At 47.0% G+C, this 22606-nt stretch overlaps 1 protein-coding gene across 1 annotated transcript; it reads left to right on the top strand.

Annotated features, from left to right (window-relative positions):
• Positions 1–13371: 13371 nt before the first annotated feature.
• stoml3b (stomatin (EPB72)-like 3b) lies at positions 13372–21051 on the top strand (the record flags this gene model as incomplete). The annotated part of the gene is made up of 7 exons (XM_080549702.1): positions 13372–13464; positions 16688–16791; positions 17141–17213; positions 18806–18888; positions 19830–20033; positions 20613–20747; positions 20860–21051. Exons 1-7 carry the CDS (start codon positions 13407–13409, stop codon positions 21049–21051), a joined length of 849 nt encoding a protein of 282 aa, XP_080405828.1. The 5' UTR covers positions 13372–13406.
• Between the last annotated feature and the right edge of the window lie 1555 nt (positions 21052–22606).

The raw sequence follows: 22606 nt of genomic DNA, 5'->3' as shown, positions 1-22606 counted from the left end.
AAGACGAGTTGAATGGTATCCGTGTCCCTCAGTCCAGCCTTTCTGTCGGCGTTAGTAGACAGAACAATTGTAAAACCTACGGCCCGGGCATCAAAGAAATATCTTTGAAAAGATTCCCGAGGTGGTGGAGAAGTAAATTGACAGCCACATTCAGAGAGGAGTTCTATATCGTGGAGCTCCGCCCCATAGGGGAGCTCTGCTCCTATTGGTTTACCCGCTACCTAAAGTAGCCAATGACTGAATTTTTCAATGCCTGCGCCCGCCTGGGGTGCTATATAAAGGGGTGTACTTCGCTACCTCATTCTCCCAAAAAGTTCAGCACGGGTTTATATCTGAAGACTGAGAAGGACGACTACTAAGACTGGAGAACCCGCCAGACTTTTCCCTTCAAGATATGGATCGTCCGCCGCCTATGGAGAAGTTCCTCCGGGACGCCTGCCGCTGCGACTTCCGAGCAGCGGAGGACACTTTTTCAGCGGAGGAGACTTTTCCCTTCAGCGATGGATCGTCCGCCGCCGACCACGAAGAAGTTCCTCCGGGACACCTGCCGCTGCGATTTCCTAGCAGCGGAGGACAAGCACGACTTCTGCCACGTCTGCCTCGGCCCCGAACATGCCGAGGCGGCGTTGGTCGCCTCCCCCAGCTGCCTCCCCTTCCACCTCCTTTCCGTCGCGGAAAGGCGAAAGGGGATGGCCTGGATCAAGGAGAGCGTTTTCCCCTGGCGGGCGCTATCTCGGGGATGCTATCCGACTCGAATAGCTCTGCCGATGATGCGTCCGGACAGGCCCCAGAGCGGCGTTCTGGACAGGCACCTCCCCAAGTAGGGATGGTCCCGCCCGCTCAGCCGGCCCTGACACCACGCCGCCCTCACCCAGCTGAGTGGTCGGTGCCGGTGTCAGAATCAGAAAGCTCTGATGAGCTCGGTGCGCAGGCGGCGGTGAATAACATCGCCGTGTTTAACGCCGCCATTGCGAAGATCACCACAGACCGACCCTACGGTCTGTCTGCAGCGGAGGCGGAGTTTCTGAGCAAACTCAGTGCCGCGACGACACGAGGCGTTATTACATCAAAAACCCCTCCATGTCTATCAAGACCTGGCCCAGCTCATGAGCGTGCGGCCGGTTCTTTGATTATCAGGCATAATAAACCTGCGTCAATAAAGAGCATTGTTACACATAACAAACACTCTTTACAGACGGTAAGTCAGACGGTAAATCCCTAAGGAGGATTTTCCATGGTATCTACCGGAGCGGAGACCCACCTGCCTTGTCAGAGTGTGGTCGAATCGCTACCGGTTAGAAACGAAGCGGAGACTAGCCCAGCTTACCGGCGTGTGGCCAGCTCTCTGCCTAGCGGACTTACCCCTATCACGACACGAGGCGGTATTTACATCAAAAACCCCTCCATGTCTATTCAAGACCTGGCCCAGCTCATGAGCGTGCGGCCGGTTCTTTGATTATCAGGCATAATAAACCTGCGTCAATAAAGAGCATTGTTTCACATAACAAACACTCTTTACAGACGGTAAGTCAGACGGTAAATCCCTAAGGAGGATTTTCCATGGTATCTACCGGAGCGGAGACCCACCTGCCTTGTCAGAGTGTGGTCGAATCGCTACCGGTTAGAAACGAAGCGGAGACTAGCCCAGCTTACCGGCGTGTGGCCAGCTCTCTGCCTAGCGGACTTACCCCTATCACGACACGAGGCGGTATTTACATCAAAAACCCCTCCATGTCTATTCAAGACCTGGCCCAGCTCATGAGCGTGCGGCCGGTTCTTTGATTATCAGGCATAATAAACCTGCGTCAATAAAGAGCATTGTTTCACATAACAAACACTCTTTACAGACGGTAAGTCAGACGGTAAATCCCTAAGGAGGATTTTCCATGGTATCTACCGGAGCGGAGACCCACCTGCCTTGTCAGAGTGTGGTCGAATCGCTGCCGGTTAGAAACGAAGCGGAGACTAGCCCAGCTTACCGGCGTGTGGCCAGCTCTCTGCCTAGCAGACTTACCCCTATCACGACACGAGGCGGTATTTACATCAAAAACCCCTCCATGTCTATTCAAGACCTGGCCCAGCTCATGAGCGTGCGGCCGGTTCTTTGATTATCAGGCATAATAAACCTGCGTCAATAAAGAGCATTGTTACACATAACAAACACTCTTTACAGACGGTAAGTCAGACGGTAAATCCCTAAGGAGGATTTTCCATGGTATCTACCGGAGCGGAGACCCACCTGCCTTGTCAGAGTGTGGTCGAATCGCTACCAGTTAGAAACGAAGCGGAGACTAGCCCAGCTTACCGGCGTGTGGCCAGCTCTCTGCCTAGCGGACTTACCCCTATCACGACACGAGGCGTTATTTACATCAAAAACCCCTCCATGTCTATCAAGACCTGGCCCAGCTCATGAGCGTGCGGCCGGTTCTTTGATTATCAGGCATAATAAACCTGCGTCAATAAAGAGCATTGTTACACATAACAAACACTCTTTACAGACGGCAGCCCATCCCTTTTCGGAATGACCCCACCTTGGGCTGTGCCATCTCCTCGGTGGGCAGCGGCGGCTGGGGTCATACAGAAATTCAAGCTTTTTCTGTCGACTGCACCACAACAGACGGCCCAGCCGCTGTCGTTGCTTTATGCAGAATGACTAGAAGGGACAGGTATTCTGTCGGGCTGGCTTGACAGGACATTGAGGAGGGGATATGCACTACAGTTCATTCAGCCTCCTCCTGCCCGATAAAGACACGTGCGCTCCGGGAGGAGATTACGAATCTCCTAACAAAGGGCGCAGTGACATTGGTTCCGAGGGACCAGTGGGACATGAGATGGTACTCCCCGTATTTCCTTGTCCCAAAGAATTCGGGAGACATGAGACCCATACTAGATTTCAGGGTCCTCAACGAGAGAGTGGCGAAACGCCCCTTTCGTAGATACCTGAGGGTCGCGTATTTCGTGTGCCAATCACAGAGTGGCACAGGAAATTCCTACTTTTGTTTTCCAAGGGAAGGTTTACGAGTACACGCGCCTGCCCTTCGGGTACGCGCTTGCTCCTCGTTTTTTCTCCAAATGCGTGCAGACAGCACTCGAACCACTGAGGCGTAACGAGATATGCATAATATGCGGATCTCGACGACCTACTGGTCTTGGCCCAATGCCCAAATCGAGCCATTCGGGACGCAACCTCACTGGTGCAGCGCCTCACTCAGCTGGGGTTAGCTGTAAACTGGACAGAGAGTGCTCCGTGGCCGGCTCAACAGTTTTCCTATCTAGGCATTCAGTTGGATACTGCCGAGATGAGGGCCAGTTTATCGGCACCACGGAGAGCGACACTGACGTCTGCTCCCTGGGTGTGTCGAGTGACAAATACAATCACCGCTCTGTCAAGGATGTCCTTACTAGGACTGAGGTCTGCAGCCCATGTAGTGGTCCCCTTAGGCCTGTTACACATGCGCAGACTGCAGAGGCGGTTCGCACGACTGCGACGGGTTCCAGTGAGAACGCCGTCGCAAGGTTGATTGTAATACAGAGATCGGTCAAAACCGACCTGAGCTACTGGAGAGACCCGCGCGTCATCGCGCGCGGAGTCGCCTGAGTTCGCTGAAAGCTCTCCACATTCCAGGTCTGCTCAACGAAGGAGCAGATCTGTTATCACGGGGAGGCCCGAGGGACGACGACTGGAGGTTAGCACCCTCCATTGTGTCGCTGATTTGGGCACGGTTCGGGCAAGCAGAAGTGGTTCTGTTTGCGTCACGGACGAATGCGCAGTGTCGCCTTTGGTTCTTCCTGCGCGAACAGGACAACCCGCCATTGGGAGTCGATACATTCGCACACCACCCATGGCCGAGGGTCCTGTTATACGCGTTCCCACCTCTGACATCTATCCTCCCACTGTTGGCACGAGTGAGGTCAGAGAGGCTAGAGTTAATTCTTGTAGCCCCGGACCGTCCCGGAGCCCCGTGGTTTCCGGAACTGATGGAGATGTTGGTAGAGGGCCCATGGCCCATACCTCATCGACAAGATGCACTCTCTCAAGCCAGAGGCTTGGTGAGGGGGCCGCCTATGATGGGGGGCTCCCTCATGGCCTGGTTACTGAGAGGGATTTGTTAGAACGCAGGGGTCTGACAGACGCGGTCATTCAGACCATTCAGAGTGCGCGCGCAATCCACTGCAAAGGGATATGCGGCGCGCTGGCGAGTGTTTACACAGTGTGAGGGACAGGACGTTGACCCAGTCTGCTGTCGGGTCGAAACGTTCTTGTGCTTCTTACAGTCGCTGTTTGACAAGGGATTGGCGGCGAGAACTATTAAAGTTTACGCGGCTGCCATCTCAGCTTGTCATGAGGGTTTTGCGACAACGACACTGTTCAGTCATTCGCTGGTTAAGCGTTTTTTGACTGGAGTGTGTAGGCTTAGACGCCCTCATAGGACTCTAATGCCAAAATGGGACCTGTCGATTGTGCTAGAGGCGCTGTGCGTGCCCCATTCGAACCCATTGACACTGTGTCGTTGCGTTTATTGTCTCTCAAGACGAGTCAGCTCCTCGCCTTGACTACGGCTAAGCGAGTGAGTGATTTATGTGCTCTCTCGACACGGGCAGATTGTTTGATCATATCTGATGACAAAACAAAAGCTGTGTTACGCCCTAACCCGGCTTTTATCCCTAAGGTTAATCGTGGGTTTAGGGTTCAGAGCTGTGCTCTGAGCGCCTTTTTTCCTCCTCCTCACGACGGAGAGAGGGAGAGGCGTTTACATTGTCTATGTCCGGTGCGCGCGTTGGCACAATATGTGAAGCGCACGGCAGGACTGAGATCTTCTCCCCAGCTTCTGATCTGCTACGGCGGACAGAAAGCCGGGGCGCCACTCTCGAAGCAGAGGCTGTCCCATTGGATTTGCGAGGCTATTAGCCTCGCATACGAATCGAAGGGGCAGCCCGTGCCGACTGGCATTCGGGCTCATTCCACCAGGGGCATGGCCACATCAGTGGCCATTCTCAGGGGAGTGGGAGTGGAGGAGATATGTGAGGCGGCGTCTTGGTCGTCGCCATCACTTTTTGTACGGTATTACTTGAAAGATATTCTTCCTCATCCTTTTCTCATTCTGTCCTCAGTTTTGCTGATGACTGATGTAGTGGGAAGGCACTTGGATTACCCTGGTCATGGGGATTCTATTCAAGTGTTGTCAGGATGAATACGGATGTGCCTGGGGAGGGGACCCTCCTCCAGGACATGTTCCGTTAGATCAACAACCCTACGTGCTCACGTAAGGGTTAGATCAGTGATATTTCTTCCGCATCCTTTTCTCATTCTGTCCTCAGTTTTGCTGATGACTGATGTAGTGGGGAAAGCACTTGGATCACCCTGGTTGGGGATTCTATTCAAGTGCTGTCAGGATGATTACGGATGTGCCTGGGGAGGGGACCCTCCTCCAGGACATGTTCCGTTAGATCTACAACCCTACGTGCTCACGTAAGGGTTAGGTCAGTGATATTCTTCCTCAATCCTTTCTCATTCTGTCCTCAGTTTTGCTGATGACTGATGTTGTGGGAAGGGCACTTGGATTACCCTGGTCATGGGGATTTTATTCAAGTGCTGTCAGGATGAATACGGATGTGCCTGGGGAGGGGACCCTCCTCCAGGACATGTCTGTTAGATCAACAACCCAACGTAAGGGTTAGGTAAGTGATATTTCTTCCTCATCCTTTTCTCACTCTGTCCTCAGTTTGCTGAGGACTGATGTAGTGGGGATGGCACTTGGATTACCCTGGTTGGGGATTCTATTCAAGTGCTGTCAGGATGATTACGGATGTGCCTGGGGAGGGGACCCTCCTCCAGGACATGTTCCGTTAGATCTACAACCCTGCGTGCTCACGTAAGGGCTAGATCAGTGGAGCAGACTCGTGTGGGTTGGGCCAACTTTTTAAGGTTGTCTTGAACCAACATCAGTGGTCAGCTCCGGGTGCCGCTGAGATTGTTTTACGGATTAATAGTCTCAGTGGGGGTACATTTGGCCTCGTTCGCTCCGCCTAAACCAATAGGAGCAGAGCTCCCCTATGGGGCGGAGCTCCACGATATAGAACGATAGTTATGGAGATAGACTCCAGTTCTATGAGTGGAGCGGAGCCCCATAGGGCTGCTGGCCCACTTCGACTCGTTCAAACCCGGCTGTTTGTATGTTTGGGAGAATGAGGTAGCGAAGTACACCCCTTTATATAGCACCCCAGGCGGGCGCAGGCATTGAAAAATTCAGTCATTGGCTACTTTAGGTAGCGGGTAAACCAATAGGAGCAGAGCTCCCCTATGGGGCTCCGCTCCACTCATAGAACTGGAGTCTATCTCCATAACTATCGTTCTCCGTGGGACGAATACAAGCGTCGAGGGAACTCGGAAAAGTGACTGCAATTAACCGGAGCTAGCTAGCCAGGTGTGCTGTCTGAGGCGTGTCTGTGCAGAGCCTACTGGACATGAGACAGTGTCGGCAGCGCGAGACAGCGAGAGAGGACAGCAAGACCAGGAAAGCGGTCGGGTAAGCAACAGCACTGACCAACGAACTAATTCAAGCTGGATGTTTATAGAGACTTGCCTTGCTAGCCAGAGTAATTAACGTGGGACTGACTGTGTCTGCTAAAGTGGCTAACCGGCGGAGTGATATATCCAAACTGTGAAAGGAGGAGGAGCCCTAGTGCGTCGCAGCAACCAGGAAGTAAATATACGCAGAAGATCCGGAGTTTCAAAATAAGAGTCCCATTTATTCTTGAAGTAACCAGGAAGTTAAAATACACAGAAGATCCGGAGTTTCAAAATAAGAGTCCCATTTATTCTGGCAGTAAATAAATGTCAGTTTTGACTGTAAAACGTCACAGTTGAATAAAACGAAATAAAAACACTAAGTGAGCAGTTTGAAGGGACTTTAATCTGTTAAAGAAAATAACAGCAGAGTTTGAATAAATATTTAAACATTGATAGCCTGTGAAAAGAGAAGGAAAATGGCTGAAGAGGACCAGTCCGTAGCTCAACTGAAAAAGGAGAGAAATTCAGCTAAATCCAACTTTAACCAAAAATCTGCCTTCATGCTCCGCGTTACACCCTCCATGGTCGAGAGCGAATTAAAGGTCCAGTGGCAGGCTTTCTCTAATGAAGCTGAGAAGCTCCTGGAAGCCAATAGTAGCTATGAAGAGGGTCTGCTTGCAGAAGCGGAAGAGGACCCCACCAAACTATCGGAACAACAGACGAGAGACATCGAGAAGGTGAGCAAAGACTGCATGACTAAATTGTCGAAGGTTGGCGATCTCGTAAAACTCCATCTGTGGTCAAGATACGGTGAAAGAAGAGTGTTGTTCGCGATCAGGGAGGCTGAACGAGCTAAAGAAGAGACAGAAGAGGTCCCATTGGGCCAGCTAGACCATGACTGCCATGAGAGACAAGTGCACCATTTAGAGGAGCTCACTACAGGAGCAGAGAAAGAGCTCTCTGTCTGGAGAGACTGGGCCCCTGTCGCTGCTATAGAAGACGTGGAGAGACAGCTGCATCATTTAATGTCCTCAAAGAACAAGCTCAGGCGAGATAGAGACGCCGAGATAGGAAAAGCTCGAAAGGCAACTGAGGAAGAAGACCGCGCCCGCCGCACAACAGCTGAAGGAGAGCGCCAGAGGGCTGATGAGGAAGAACGTGCCAGACGCGCCCAGCTTATCCTGGCTCAACAGGCGGAGACTGAAGCACGGGCAGAGCTTGTTAAAGCCCAGAAAAAAGCGTTGGAGGAGACTGAGGGAGCAGGCGCACGGGGTGGAAATGCAGCTACGAGAGGCATTCCAAAAGTGAGGCTGAAGCCTACAAGTCTCCCGACGTTTAGAGGTAGCATTCGGGAATACTACCGCTGGAGGAAGGATTGGGAAAGCCTACAGGAACAAGGCGATCCCTCCGGGTCTCCGGAAGTTAAGAAGTTTCAACTTCTGGAAAGTATAGAGGAGACCATAGTGAAGGATCTCAGGCTCGCGAGCCACAATACTGCCGAAGATGTCTTCAGGGTGCTAGAGAGTCGTTTCGGAAACAAGAATGCAATCACCAACCTGATCGTAGCAGAGCTGCAGAAGATTTCTCCAGTCAAAGAGCACCAATTCAGGAAGGTGATTGATCTGATCCGAATCACAGAGAAAGCTCTAGCAGACCTTAAAGATCTTGACAATGAAGTAGCCATCAAAAACCCTCTGGTGACTGGAGCCATTGAGAACAAACTGCCACTCACTTTGAAAAAGGAGTGGCTTACTTTCAAAATAGACCCCCGAAATGGTTTCCAGCCGGAGAGATACTTTGACACCTTCCTGGACTTCCTACAAAAGCAGGAAAGCATCCTCGAACAGTTGGAGCAGATGGAGATCACGGAGATCCCAGAGAAGAATACTGGGAAGAAGTTTGCTTTCACTAGAGCCACTGAGAGAGGCAGCGCTGATGACAATTGTGTTCTGTGCGAAGATAAACACAGAAGTAGGCTGTTCACCTGTAAGAAGTTCAGAGGCCTCGACTTGGCAGCAAGAAAGGCCGCGGTGAAGAAGTCTAGAGCCTGCCGGCTGTGCCTTTCATCACATGGCGCTGACGGAGAGTGTAACCTTAAATTCCTCTGCACCAAGAGAGGCTGCAAAGAAGGAGAGTCGTCAGACCACCATTACCTTCTCTGCCCCAGTAGAGACAGTAAGAGGGATGGTGGGGAAAAGAGAGAAACTCCAAGTAGCGGCGTTGAACGTGCAAGGAGGTTAACCGTTGAACAGGAAGAGGTCTTGTCCCAACTCGCTCCAGAGATTGCGCAAAAAGTCAGGAAAGCCTTCACAAATAAGACAGCAGTTACGAGCTGCACTAAAGCAAAAGCCGGGAAGCTCCTGGAAGAAAATGGAATAAAGGAGTGTCCGGTAATAATGATGCTCCTGGAGGTCACTGCTAACGACGGGCAACAAATTGGTGCTCTGATAGACCTAGCATCAGATACAAATTACATTACCCACGCGGCTGCAAGTAGGCTTGGCCTGAAGAGCGAGAAAATCACGCTAGTGGTGCAGGGCGTCGGAGGGATGACTGTGACAGCCAACACCAGAAGGTACCTCCTGAAGGTGAGGTTCAGGACCCCGGAAGGTGAAAGAGCCCACCAGTTGGTCTGCTACGGCTTAGATGAAATAGCCAAGGTGCACCATGCCATCGAGCCACAGCAACTGAAAAGGTTCTTCCCCGAGGTCAAGACCCAGGAGTTGGTCCGGCCAAGGAGTATTGAGCTCCTCATCAGCCAAAGAGAGGGGCGGCTGGTTCCCTGTCCCGTGAAGGTAGTAGGAGACCTGGTCCTGTGGGAAGGCCCACTTGGAAAGATTGTGAGTGGGACGCATCCCAATCTGTTTGAAGATGTGGAGACGGTGACCTACGAGTCCAAGACACACTTCGCCCGATCAATGAGAACAGCAGCGGCCAAGTATGAGGAAATCGTCAAGTGTATCGGGTGCTGCGAAGAGACCAGGGAGAGTGGACTGAGGCAGGAAAGCAACTCCAGAGTCCAGAGCTCAATGGCAACCAACAAAGAAGTGTTGGAAGACGATCCTGAAGAGGACATCGGGGAGTACGCCATCACGAGGGTGAACATTGGAGACCGTCCTGCTGGTTGCATTGCTCAACTGGCAATGAGGGAGACAGCAGGGCTACCTCAGTTCATTGAAAGGGAGGAAGAGCGTCGTGTCTTGGAGAAAGACAGCTACGTCGACGACATCTTGACTTCCCATGATGATCTGAAGATGCTCGACACCATCACGAGTGGAGTGGAGGAGATCTTGAGCGCTGGAGGATTCTTTCTAAAGCCGTGGGTCCGGTCTGGCCAAGGTGGGAGGAGAAAGGACGGCGCCAGAACCTGTGGAGGGGAGAGGCCTGGAGCGACATCCAAAACCCTGATGCTACCGAATCAGCTGAAAGACGAGGATAATAAGGCCCTTGGCATTGGGTATCTCGTGGATTCCGACCAGCTCTACGTGATGACATCAGTATACTTCTCCAAGAGAAAAGGAAAGATGAGGACAGGCCTCAACCTCAAGGTAGAAGAAGTCTGGGAGAGTACACCCAACGGCTTGTCAAGGAGAGAGCTGCTGAGCCAAGTGGCTGGCCTATACAATCCAATTGGCCTGGTGTCCCCGGCCAAACAAAAAGGAAACATCCTTGTAAGAAGAGCCTTCCAAGAGGCAGGAGGCGGGAACTCAGCCAAGGAAACGTGGGACCCTGGGAAGACAGGGTCTCCAACCGAGTGGTCGTGGATCCCCGGTGAGTGCAATGTGGCCGACATCATCACAAGAGGAGCAGTTCCTGAAGAACTGAGCGAAAATTCTCTGTGGCAGAATGGACCTGGATTCCTGGAGAAGCCTTTTGAGGAGTGGCCCGTGAAATCAGCGGCAGAAGTGGCAGCTGATGCTCGAGAAAGTGTGAACAAGCTCAAACGGAAGGCCTTCTCAGGAGCGCTCACCAGGGCCCAAGCTAACGTGAGGACCGAAAAAGAGAAAAGAAAGGCTCTGGCAAGCTGCCCGGGGTCGTCCTCCACCGGGATGTCAGGAGGATGGTTGTTCTCCTCCCCATTGAGGAACAAGGGACATTGGTAGCCTCCCTAGACTAGTAGCTAGATCGGCTAGGTGGGAGGTGTACTGTCCAGTTAGGATGGGGTGTGTTCATTGTGCATGTTTTAGCCTATAAAATGGGACAAATGTGAAATGTTATTTTAAATGTTATTTGAATAATTATTAGTTATTATTAATTATTCAAATTATTAGATACTTGTAACATTATTTTGAGTTATGCCTCATAACTGCGTGGGAATTGTTTGATTATATAGATCCGTTATGCGTAGGGATATTGGGGGCTGTGATTAGGTGCTTAAATAGTGGGAGACCGTGCGTAGGGGTTCATTGTGTGATGCCAGGACTCGAGGGATGCCACGGTTAGTGTTTGATGCGTGCTTTGTGTAACATTTATATGCTTTGTTTTAGTCTTTGAATGTGTCAGAGCTGTGTATTCATGTATGTTTTGTTGTCTGCATTCGCAGGTTTTACAATCTATTCAATTTTCATAAAGAATAAGAAAGACGAGTTGAATGGTATCCGTGTCCCTCAGTCCAGCCTTTCTGTCGGCGTTAGTAGACAGAACAATACTGTACTGAGGTTAATCCCTGCAGTGTTTCCTCCAGGAATTTTTACAATGGTGGCGGGTAGTGCTGCGCGCGCGCTCGCGATTTTCGCGTGCACGCGCATGAAACGCGCACGCGCGCTCAAAACAACGACGTAATTTCAGCCAAAACTCGAGGATGGCCCCAAAAAATAAAATGTTTTCCTGTACTTCTCCCGTGTGTCTCTTATTGTCTGTGTCTGCATGTTTTTCCAGCATGTAATTCCGTTGTCAATAAAAACAAAAACACTGATCTGACGGTTTTTTTCACAACGTTATTACTTGTCACTTTAAGCCGAGGAGGGAGTTAGCGATTAGCGATGTTTAGCTTAGCTTAGTTTAACAGAAGTATCTTCACTTTTAACATGACTTCCCGTGGTCGTAGAGGGCTGGTCGACGGCTTCTACCCCGGGCATAGCCGGTGTTATTCACGGACAAACACTCCTGTTAGAGTGGTTCTAGTACACTGGACATAGGTAACACATAGAGAGGCTTCTCCTCTCTCTCTCCATCCTACACTACACTACACTACGCATCCTATACTACACTACACTACACTAGCTCGCGGTGTTCGGGTGACAGCCAGGGCGCGTTCGTAAATACGCTCTGGAAATCTGATCAGCACTCACGGAATGCCTCTTGTCCAATCAAATGACTTGGTCCCTTTATGACGTTGAACCCAGTGTGCGCTCCGGGGCTCTCAGAGCGAATTTACGAACGCAGCCTCAAGTTCAATACTCGCGACACACACGGACTGGTCCAGTTTCAGCGCTTGTGGGTGTGTCTAGCGCTGTGAAGGTCTGAAAAGCGGCCTAAATCTTTTTTTTTTTTTTGGGTTGAGAAATCTGAATGGTGGCGGAGGAAATTCCATCGTGGCGGTCCGCCACGATGAAATGCATGTAGAGGAAACACTGCCCTGTTAAAGCTACTTTTTTCCTTGTGCCCATTGAAACACCTTCTCCAGAGTGAACTAGAGGGTTGGGCTCTGATCAATCTGATAGTTGGCATGTTCATGTAGAAGCACCTGACTTAGTTTACCTCTGCCCTGCTTTCTATGTCCATGTGATTACATGTCACAATAGCAGCAATACATATCAGTGTTTTTACAGCACCTGTATTCAGTCATAATTGGGGTGGCTGTGGTGCAGGAGGTAGAGCCGGCGTTTCATGATCGCAAGGTCGGCAGATCAGCGGTTCGTACCCCAGCTGGCAACATGTCGAGGTGTCTTTGGGCAAGACACTGAACCCCAAATTGCTCCCAATGAACGAGCCCGCGCCTTGCATGGGAGCTTGCCGCCATTTGTGTGTGAATGTGTGTGAAGTCGAGTCCATTTACCATTCATAATATGGCCAAATATTATGGTCAATCTATAGGACATAATCTCTACCTGCAGTACCTGTATCTTTCCATAAACTCTTACGCAATAGGAAGCCATCTGGTCATGTGAGAGGTGAGAGTCACTGTCACGAGACCTACTCTTTCTGGTAAAGACATTCACATTCATCTGGAATCTGATTTCTCATCTTGGCACATCTGTCATCTTGGCACATCAAGATGTATTTTAAAATGTATGGTGTTCTTTAGAAGTCAGTAGTCTTGTAGCCATACTGTATGCCCAATGTCGGCATGGGTTTGAATCCGGCCCATGCCCTTCTGACATACCCTCTCCTCCATACTTTCCTGTCATCATCCCCCCCAAAAAGAGAAGAGAAAGTCAGTAGTCAGTTGCACATGCCCATGGTCACACCAAATGTGAACCGCTAGCTCTGAGTTACACTTCCTCATTCCAGATGTTGATCTTGAGGTTAAAGCGATGTGAACTACCATACTGCAACATTCTACAAAGATGAAAACTCACCAGCAGTTAAATATACTTGTGTGGAGCAATACTGACCAAGCTTATGCTAAATGGCCTCATAATGGGAAATGATTGGCATTTCGGCAAATAATTCAACAAATCAATACATGACATTAATGTTGAAAATATAAATTACCTAAATAACTGTCTCAGGGTGTTCGGTAACCTTGTGATGTTTTCCTGTGAGCGTCATACAGTCAGTGTCAGTGTAGACTCTGTTAATGATCATCCCTGTCCGGTTGTTACAACAAAGGACACTCCCTCCCCAAGCCAGAGCCACAGCCTTTAAAACCCCCAGCTACTCCGCTCTCACTTCATACACTTCCCCTCCCATACACTATCACACCAAGGAGCTGTACTACTGGTACTCAGAAATGGAAAATGAGGTGGAAGGCCAGAAGAGACGGGGACAGAACAACGATGAATTGATATGTAAGTCACTCTCTCTCTCTCTCTCTATTTCTCTCTCTCTCTCTCTATTTCTCTCTCTCTCTCTCTCTCTCTCATATTTGTATTTCTTTCTTTGCTCTTTGGAGACAGCTTTGTTGCCAGGAAACAAAACAACTAAAACAGTTTACTCAGTCTAAGCAGAGGGGGGGGGGGGGCAATGTATGTCTCAAAGAGTCTCCATGACTGGTGTTGCACGTTATGTTTATGTTAGAGACAGAAAGTTGACAGGTGCGTGTGTCGTACTGGGCCACTTAATCACCTGTGTGGATAGAGAGGGGAGGGGAGATGGGTCCTTCTCCATTTCTATTGAAACATGAATCTCATGTCATTGTGAGTCATGGCACTCAGGGCATGTGACCCATTGTGCATGTGTGCGTGTGTGTGTGGACAGGAGAGGGTGTCAGATTATAGTGGTTGATTTTGTTGCTGTGAATGCTTCTTGTTGGTAGGGGTTAACTGTACTTGGTCTGGACCATGGATGCATTCCTTACTAATTTCACTGAATAGTTCAGTGAAAGCGTTTTTTTCATACCTTCTCCACATCATTATTAGTCCTAACCTGTTTGGCAGGATGGATATGGAGATAGTTGTGTATCTTTCATTCACCTGTGTCCACAGTAAACTCAATTGGTTGAGTGTGTGCCCATGTTATGGGAGGGAGAGAATCTAGTCAATGAAGACTGGTTAGGCTTTGATCTTAATGAATAATTTATTCTCTGCCTTCATCCTCACGTGTGAAATATTTAATAATTTATCAGATAGCGATGTCTCAATGTTTAGCAAGGTCTACAGTTTTTACAAAGATCAAAACAGATCTTTTGTAGATTCTTAAGACAAATCTTGTCATGTACTATACATCTATCATGTAAAAAATATTTGACTATTAACAAGTAAGATTATCATTACCAATTCCAATATTCTAGAACAGGGTATATACAGGAATCTTGAGGTTAATTTACATACCTTTCTAAGACTTTTTAAAGACATTGTCAATATTTTTCCAGACCTCACCACCACTTCGAGCTGTAACCGTTGACATCAGTGACACCTTTAACTTAACAGTTTTAGTTTGCAATAGACTAGACCACTATCATACAACACAATCTCCGGTTCATCTTTGTTTTTTAATAAAACTAATAAATTCACGAACTTTTACTAAAAGTTTTTAGGACTCAAACTCTTTGGACAGAGTCTAATTCAGAAAAATACCTACAAAATTCAAGACCTCATAAAATCATGATAATACTTTTTAATACTTATTAAGGGTCTTGATTTTCCCAAAATTGATTCATCAACTTTTAATACTTTTCAAGACACTGCGGATACCCTGGGAGACCCTGAGAACGTGAAATTCACTTCACTTTTAAGGAACAGTGTGACACTTTCATATATGGGAAGTGAAAACTAGAAAATGTGATGACTCAAACATCTAACATCTAACATGCACTAAACATGAATTACATTTTAGACAGATGATTAAACCTCTTCAGCAGTTTGAAAACCCAGCATAAATACAAAATGTCAATTGTTTTTTCTACATAATCATCTGTGGAAAAAAAACAAGGATGACTTTGATCATACAATTGAATCCCACAAACGTTCTGGACTATTTCACTGATTGTGTGAGGGATAATAGCTAGGCTACATTTCAGTCCCACTGAGACCAAGGCCTCATCTACAAGGCCGCACTGCATACACACAACAACCACACAGTACAGCAGCCAACATGACAACATTATAAAACACTATCAAGGAAAACAACAAAGAGGTCCTCGAGCGGAACACCGAACGACCAGTTGTATTGTCCTCTGTAGACATGGTCGACACAAACCCTTTCATAAGCAGAAGAGTGCTCGTATGACTTTGTGTGTTTGAAATAAAAGGCTTGTTTGAGGAGGTTCCCTCTTTTATTTCTCTGCTCACATTATGTCCAACCAAGCTGTCTCTGACCACACACCCTCAGATATTTTTTTTGCCATTTAGCAGACGCTTTTAATCCAAAGCGACTTACAATTACGAATTACAGGGACATTCCCCCTGGAGTAACTGAGGGCTAAGTGCCTTACTCAAGGGCACACTAGTAGTGGTGCGGTTTCAGGCGGGATTTGAACTCACAACCTTCCGATCACAAGTCCAACTCACTATCCACTAGATCACGCTTTGACCTTGAATCATATGATAGTTTGTTGTGCAACAATCTACAAGCCTTGATTGGTGAATGCAATGCAGCCATAGAGAATGGCTGTACAGGGGTGGAACATATGAGCATGATTATCTTTACTTCTACTAATGACCTCCTTATTGTTGGATAAGCCTTTAATCCTTTAGCCTTTATCGTAAGCCTTTAATCCTGAGCCTTTAATTGTAAATTTAAAAGTACATTTTCAAATTGGTGTGTGTGTGTACAGGTATGTGTGTGTGTGTGTGTGTGTGTGTGTGTGTGTGTGTGTATGTGTGTGTGTGTGTGTGTGTGGCCAATGTTACCGCCAACCCTGAGGCCCACCTGCCTATATCAGGTGTCATGGAGGGATGAGACTGTACTAGGTGAAACACCTGTCAGTAAAGGAAATCAGTAGAATGGTAATTTGATGGTGATAATGCGTTATGGAAAACACAGGGATGACTCATATGTGACACGGTCTGGTGAAAAAGGTCCGCATGTAGGCAATTCTCAAGTCATAAAAATGACCAATGCTTCTTTTTGTAAAAAAAAACAGTTTTCCTTTTTTTCCTATTTGTTTTTGTCCTAACTAGTTTTCCTAGTTGTTTCTCCGGTATTTGGTTTGAGGTGTACCAATGTGACAGGGTCTGGTTAAAAAGTCCTCAAGTAGACCCAGTAGACTGACAGTGAATCCAGTGAATTAGGCCTAAGTGATCCTAAAACTGTTGTTTGTTATATCGAGTGGGCTCTTCAACACTTTAACTTTTGTAGTATGCAAACAAGGACAAAAGGACAAGCTTTTTGCTCATTTGTGCGACTTGAGAATTGCCAACATGCGGCCCTTTTCATCACATCGTGTCACATATAACATCTCATGTCCCTGTTTGATTGCGCATGGTCTCGATAGAAACTCCCTCTCTCCACTCACTCCTTGTTAGCTGTCAGTACAGGCTTTCTGGACTAACCTCTTATCTTCTCTCTCTCTCTCTCTCTCTCTCTCTCTCTCTCTCTCTCTCTCTCTCTCTCTCTCTCTCTCTTTCTCAGCTGACCATTCAGGGGATCTGGGATGCTGTGGCACTATCTTGGTCATCATCTCTGGCTTATTCATATTGCTCACCTTCCCCATCACCATCTTCATGTGTATCAAGGTGAGCGATTCCAGTCATTAAGCTTGTTGGGTAGAGGAGTTATACAGTAACTAAGCATATTCAACTACAAAGTAAAATATTTCACTTTTATTTATCCATGACATTCTAGATACAAGAGGTTTTGTGCTGTAGTTAGAGAGTGACCTCTGTCTCATACAGATCCAGGAGCCTCATGTAGAAACATTGCATACGCACAAAAGAAGGCGTACGCCACTTTTCGGACTTGTAAAAAACTAACTCGGCGGGAGAATGTACGGTCCTCCACGGACAATCTGACCCGTGTGTATGTGCGTATGTGTTTGTGTATGTGTTGTGTTTGTGTTTGTGTTTGTGTCCTGTATGTTTTCAGATCGTTCAGGAGTATGAGCGAGCTGTCATCTTTAGACTGGGACGCATCACAGACAGGAGGGCTAAAGGACCAGGTAAGAGACCAGGGAGGTTAGGGACAGACAGACAGACAGACAGACAGGCAGACAGACAGGCAGACAATCAGACAGACAGACAGACAGACAGACGGACGGACAGACAATCAGACAGACAGACAGACAGACAGGCAGACAGACAGGCAGACAATCAGACAGACAGACAGGCAGACAGACAGACAGACAGACAGACGGACAGACAGACAGGAAAGAGAGGCTAGAATGATATAGTCTAGGATTAGACACTGATGACTTACATTTACAGGACGTACAGTTCAACTAAACTCCTCAAAGAAAGTTCGGAAACGTTATTTCGGTCGATTATTCCTCCCCTTTAATAATACCAATTGGTATTGTATGTTATATCGTTGGAAAGCCTGATTAGTCACCTTTACAACGAGGTACAACTTGTAAGGATCATGCATTCGTGGAATGAGCAACACAGTTAAATGTGTGGGTAGCGGCCCAAAAATATTTGCCAAAATCCCCAATATTCTTCTGCTGATATTCACTCTCGTTTTGAGTTGCTTGGTGGATTGGATGATTGCACTCTCCCACAGTAATAAGGAAAAAACAACACATATTGGCCATTTTACACTGTCAGGGACCTCAGTAGCGTGTGGAAGATCCATACGCAGTCACAACAACTTAGCACCTCCTCCTCATGCTGGTCATTCCTCAACCAGGATTTGCCGCAAGTCAGCCAACATGGTTGCGTTGGTCACTCTGGCACGTACAGCACGCCCAAGCTGATCCCACAAGTGTTCAATTGGGTTGAGGTCTGGATTCACGGCAGGCCATTCCATCCTCTCCACTCCCAAATTCTGGAGGTACTCTGTGATGATCCTGGCTCTGTGGGGGCGAGCGTTGTTATCCTGGAGGATGGAGTTAGGTCCCAGATTCTGGAGATATGGGATCGCCACTGGCCCCAGAATATCATTCCTGTCAATTAGGTGCCATTCAGGTGCCAGTCACACACTTTTTCAGGTGCCGCTACCCACACGTTTAGCTGTGTAACTCATTCCACGAATGCATGATCCTTACAAGTTGTACCTCGTTGGAAAGGTGACTAATCAGGCTTTCCAACAATATAAAATACAATACCAATTGGTATTATTAAAGGGGAGGAAGAATCGACTGAAATAACGTTTCCAAACTTTTTTTGAGGGGTTTATATCTGCTGTGGATGAGACATATTATATAATTAAATGAAACCACTTATGTAAATACTACTTATGGAAATACTTATGGAAATACTTATGGAAATACTTATGGAAATACTACAGAGGGCTTTGACAATCCTTGCTTCAGATGAAAACTTCCTGGTCTACTACATCATCCCTGTCCAACCATTGTGTGTCTCGTGTCGTGGCGGTAGACTGTTAAAAGAAACTCTTAAAGACTCAACCTCGTCCTTCATGTTGTACAGGTTTTTGTTCCAGACCAATACTAACACTAGTATACTAACACCGTATTCAACTGATCGTTAAGAACCAGAATAACATTCACAGCCTGTGGGTTCCCCTGTACCAGGATTAAAGATGGCTGCTGCCCTGTAGTTCAGTTCCCTCACCTGTCTCTCTCTTCCCCAGGTATCTTCTTTGTTCTTCCCTGCACCGACTCCTTCGTCAAAGTGGACCTGAGGACTGTGTCATTTGACATCCCACCTCAGGAGGTAAAGACATCCAACAAATCCAAGACTGTATGAACCTCTCGTCATGTGGGGATACTGCTTTTCAAATGTGTTTTGGGCTATAAATAGGGCCATGACTTTTTCCTGGTCAGGAAATGCTCCTGACCCTAGCTGTAACCCAAAACCCATTTGAAGGATAGTATGCCCATATAACTCATAATATGATTTTAGAGACTCTACACTGGCTTCCTGTTAAGTTCAGATTAGATTTCAAGATCATTCTGCTTGTTTATAAAGCTCTCACTGGCATAGCACCAGAATATCTGAAAGATCTTTTGCTAGCATATCAGCCCAATAGAGCTCTCAGGTCTTCTGACGCTGGTTTTCTCTGTGTACCACATGTACAAAAGAAGAGATTTGGTGAGGCTGCGTTCTCATTTTATGCACCCAAATTGTGGAATGCTCTGCCAGTTTACATTAGGGATGCAACCTCAGTAAATATGTTCAAGTCCAGACTAAAAACCCATCTTTATAATATTGCCTTTAAATGACTAAATAATTCAATTATGATTATATAATGATTGGAGCACTTTGAGCTGCAACGTTTGCAGGAAAAGCGCTATACAAATAAAGTTATTATTATTATTATTATTATGACAAAAAACAAAAAATCAGGGCTCCTGTTATAACCCAGGAGAAGTTAGGCATAACTTGATTTCCTTGTTTCCAAGTTTACTGTGATAGAGTATGTCTCTGGGGAGTGAGAGCTGTTTCAGTTTTGTGTGTGAAAAAAACGTCCTCTTTAAGGGCAACAACCACCCTTCACTTGAGAAATACACTGTATGGAGACAGAACTGCACTGTACAAAACAGCACTATAGATAGTACTGTGGCTATGATGTAGCACAACAGAGGTCATACAGAAGTCCTAAAGATTGCAAATTTCACTTGCATGGCATCACTGACTGTGTATTTCCATCTCAGATCCTGACCAAGGACTCAGTGACAGTGAGTGTGGATGGAGTGGTGTACTTCCGGGTCAGCGACCCCATCTCCAGTGTGGCTAACGTGGCCAACGCAGACTTCTCCACCCGTCTGCTGGCACAGACCACCCTAAGGAACGTTCTGGGAACCAGGAACCTGGCTGAGCTTCTGTCAGACCGCGACAGCATCTCCCATAACATGCAGGTACAGAATCTAGAACCCAGAATCCAGAACCCCAAACCTGGAACCTAGGGTTAGCATCCGAATCTCTAGATGGAAATAGATACTTTTACTGATTTAGAACAGAGACACGTGAACACATCCTGGTTTAACTTGATTTGGATAGCCCCCTGGAGAGCGTAGATGTTCGGTCAACAAACAAACAAACTGTTATACTTGCTATCAAGCGTTCACTGCAACTTTTTTTACATACAATAATAAAGTTTACTTATAACCCTTCAGCCAACAAAGCTGTAAACTTGCTCTTTGCATGTTATTGCATTAGAAAGGGACCATTCCTTAACAGTAAACACCAGTGAAGCATCTACTGTAACAAAAGAGAGAGGTTAGAGTAGGAGAAGGAGAAGATGAAAGGAGAGAGAAAAGAGAGAGAGAGAGAGAGAGAGATGGGGACGGAGAAGGAAAGAGGTGAGTGTTCCTCAGGGGCTTTCCCCCTCCCTAAAGAGTGTTATGGGAATATCGGCATGACAACTAGACACATTGTTAGCTCCTGAAAGAACAACTACATCACTTAAGTGTTACCTGTAATTCTCTCCTACATAGGCAACCTTGGATGACGCCACAGACGCCTGGGGCATCAAGGTGGAGCGTGTGGAGATCAAGGATGTAAAGCTGCCCCATCAGCTGCAGAGAGCCATGGCTGCAGAGGCAGAGGCTACACGAGAGGCCAGGGCTAAGGTGAGGGACACACACACACGCACACACACACACACACGCACACGCACACGCACACGCACCCGCGCACGCGCACACACACGTTCCTAACCCGTTGTGCTCTGTCTGTCTGTAGGTGATAGCAGCAGAGGGTGAGATGAACGCGGCTCGAGCCCTGAAGGAAGCCTCCCTGGTGATCGCAGAGTCGCCCTCAGGACTGCAACTGCGCTACCTCCAGACCCTCAGCACCATCGCAGCGGAGAAGAACTCCACCATCATCTTCCCTCTGCCCATGGACGTGATCAGCCACTTCATGAACAAGAAGTGAGGTCATCAACCCACCCACACATCACTGATACAGGGCCTTATATGTTGAATTTCCCCAATGGTTTAGGTTAGGATAAGGGCAACTTCTGTCCTCCTGCTCATCCCATATTGGTCCAGTGCCTAATCCCAAATCAACGCTTCGACTGGAGAACTATTGATGCACTCAAGTTTGAAATAAAACTTGTGTGTAATAAAAATGTCTGGAACCACCTAACCCTTAAGCTGTTATCTCAATTCTTACACTATTCATTAAGAGGGATCATCCTCCCAAACCATCTTGATTTCGGCTACTAGTTGCCTACAATTGAGGAAGAAAATGTCTTCCTCAATATAAAAAGGAATATTTTCATGGTATAAATGTAATTTCCTTCTTTTTTTTATTTTTATGGTGGAAATAAAAATGATGAACTTGTAAAGAGGTAGTGATTTTGATGAATTGTATTTTCTATTCAATGTTTTTTCCCATGCAGATATATCTTGAAAACTGTTGCTTCTATATGTCATTCTACAGATAATATATATGTTACGGTACATGTGGGAATGCGGTACATGTGGGAAAACTAGGGTTAGGGTTAGGTGCTACGGTGCTAGGGTTAAGGTTAGGGGTAGGGGTAGGGTTAGGGTTAGGATTACGGTTAGGGTTAGACATGCCAGCATGTACCAAGTCGACGTAGCACCTAACCCTAGTTTTCCCACATGTACCGTATTCCCACATGTACCGTAACATATATTAATTTAAAGTGTTTAAAGTTAAGAATTGTTATTTTTATAAATGGTGTATTCCAATATTCTTTAATAAACTAAATATTGATTATTCAGCTTTTCTTCGTCTCTCTTATGTACCCTGAACCCTGATAAGCTAGTTTTGTTTTCTTGTAAATGCTCTGTGTGGCACTGCAGAGCAGTAGTCATTAGAAAGGTGCCGATAAATTAGAGAACTTCAGAGACTTCTGATTACTGTTGTAACAATGTATTGGTTCAAATGGTATGGTTCTTTGACACACAAACTAAAATCACACAAACCTAATGTTAAACATTGATATTGTCTCATATCAGATAGAGGATATTGTAGCGGATGCTACTGAGGGACATTGTACATAAATCACCTGTGTGTTTGTGTGGGGAATTGAGTGTGGGTACTTTAAGGCTGGTCACACGGTTGCAATTTCAAATTTTTTAAAACCGAGAAACCGTTAGCGAAAATAACCGCGGTTAACCGGGATTCAGAGCCGCCAATTTCAAATAATGGAGGCCTATATACTACTACAATACATTCATGTCGAAAACACAGAGTGCACAGTCGCAACACAATTAGGTGACTTCATAGTTTCACAAATATAAGTGGTCGCTGGAATGCGATTTATTTTCAATACATTATTTGTGCATTAAGACCATCCATAGACCGAAAGAAAATTCAACCAGCAAACATGATAATTCACATCAGCAGCGCAGATTCCTTATTTGACAGCATCTAGACAACACAGGACCGAGAGTCTGCTCAACCAGGATAATGCCAGCACTCCAAAACCAACTCAACCGGTAATCAATCAGCCAAA

This window comes from Nansenia antarctica, assembly GCF_963989245.1.
Source record: "Nansenia antarctica genome assembly, chromosome: 20".
Classification (NCBI taxonomy): Eukaryota; Metazoa; Chordata; class Actinopteri; order Argentiniformes; family Microstomatidae; genus Nansenia; species Nansenia antarctica.
Note: the sequence above shows the minus strand (reverse complement) of the source record. Positions and strands in the feature narration are given on the sequence as shown.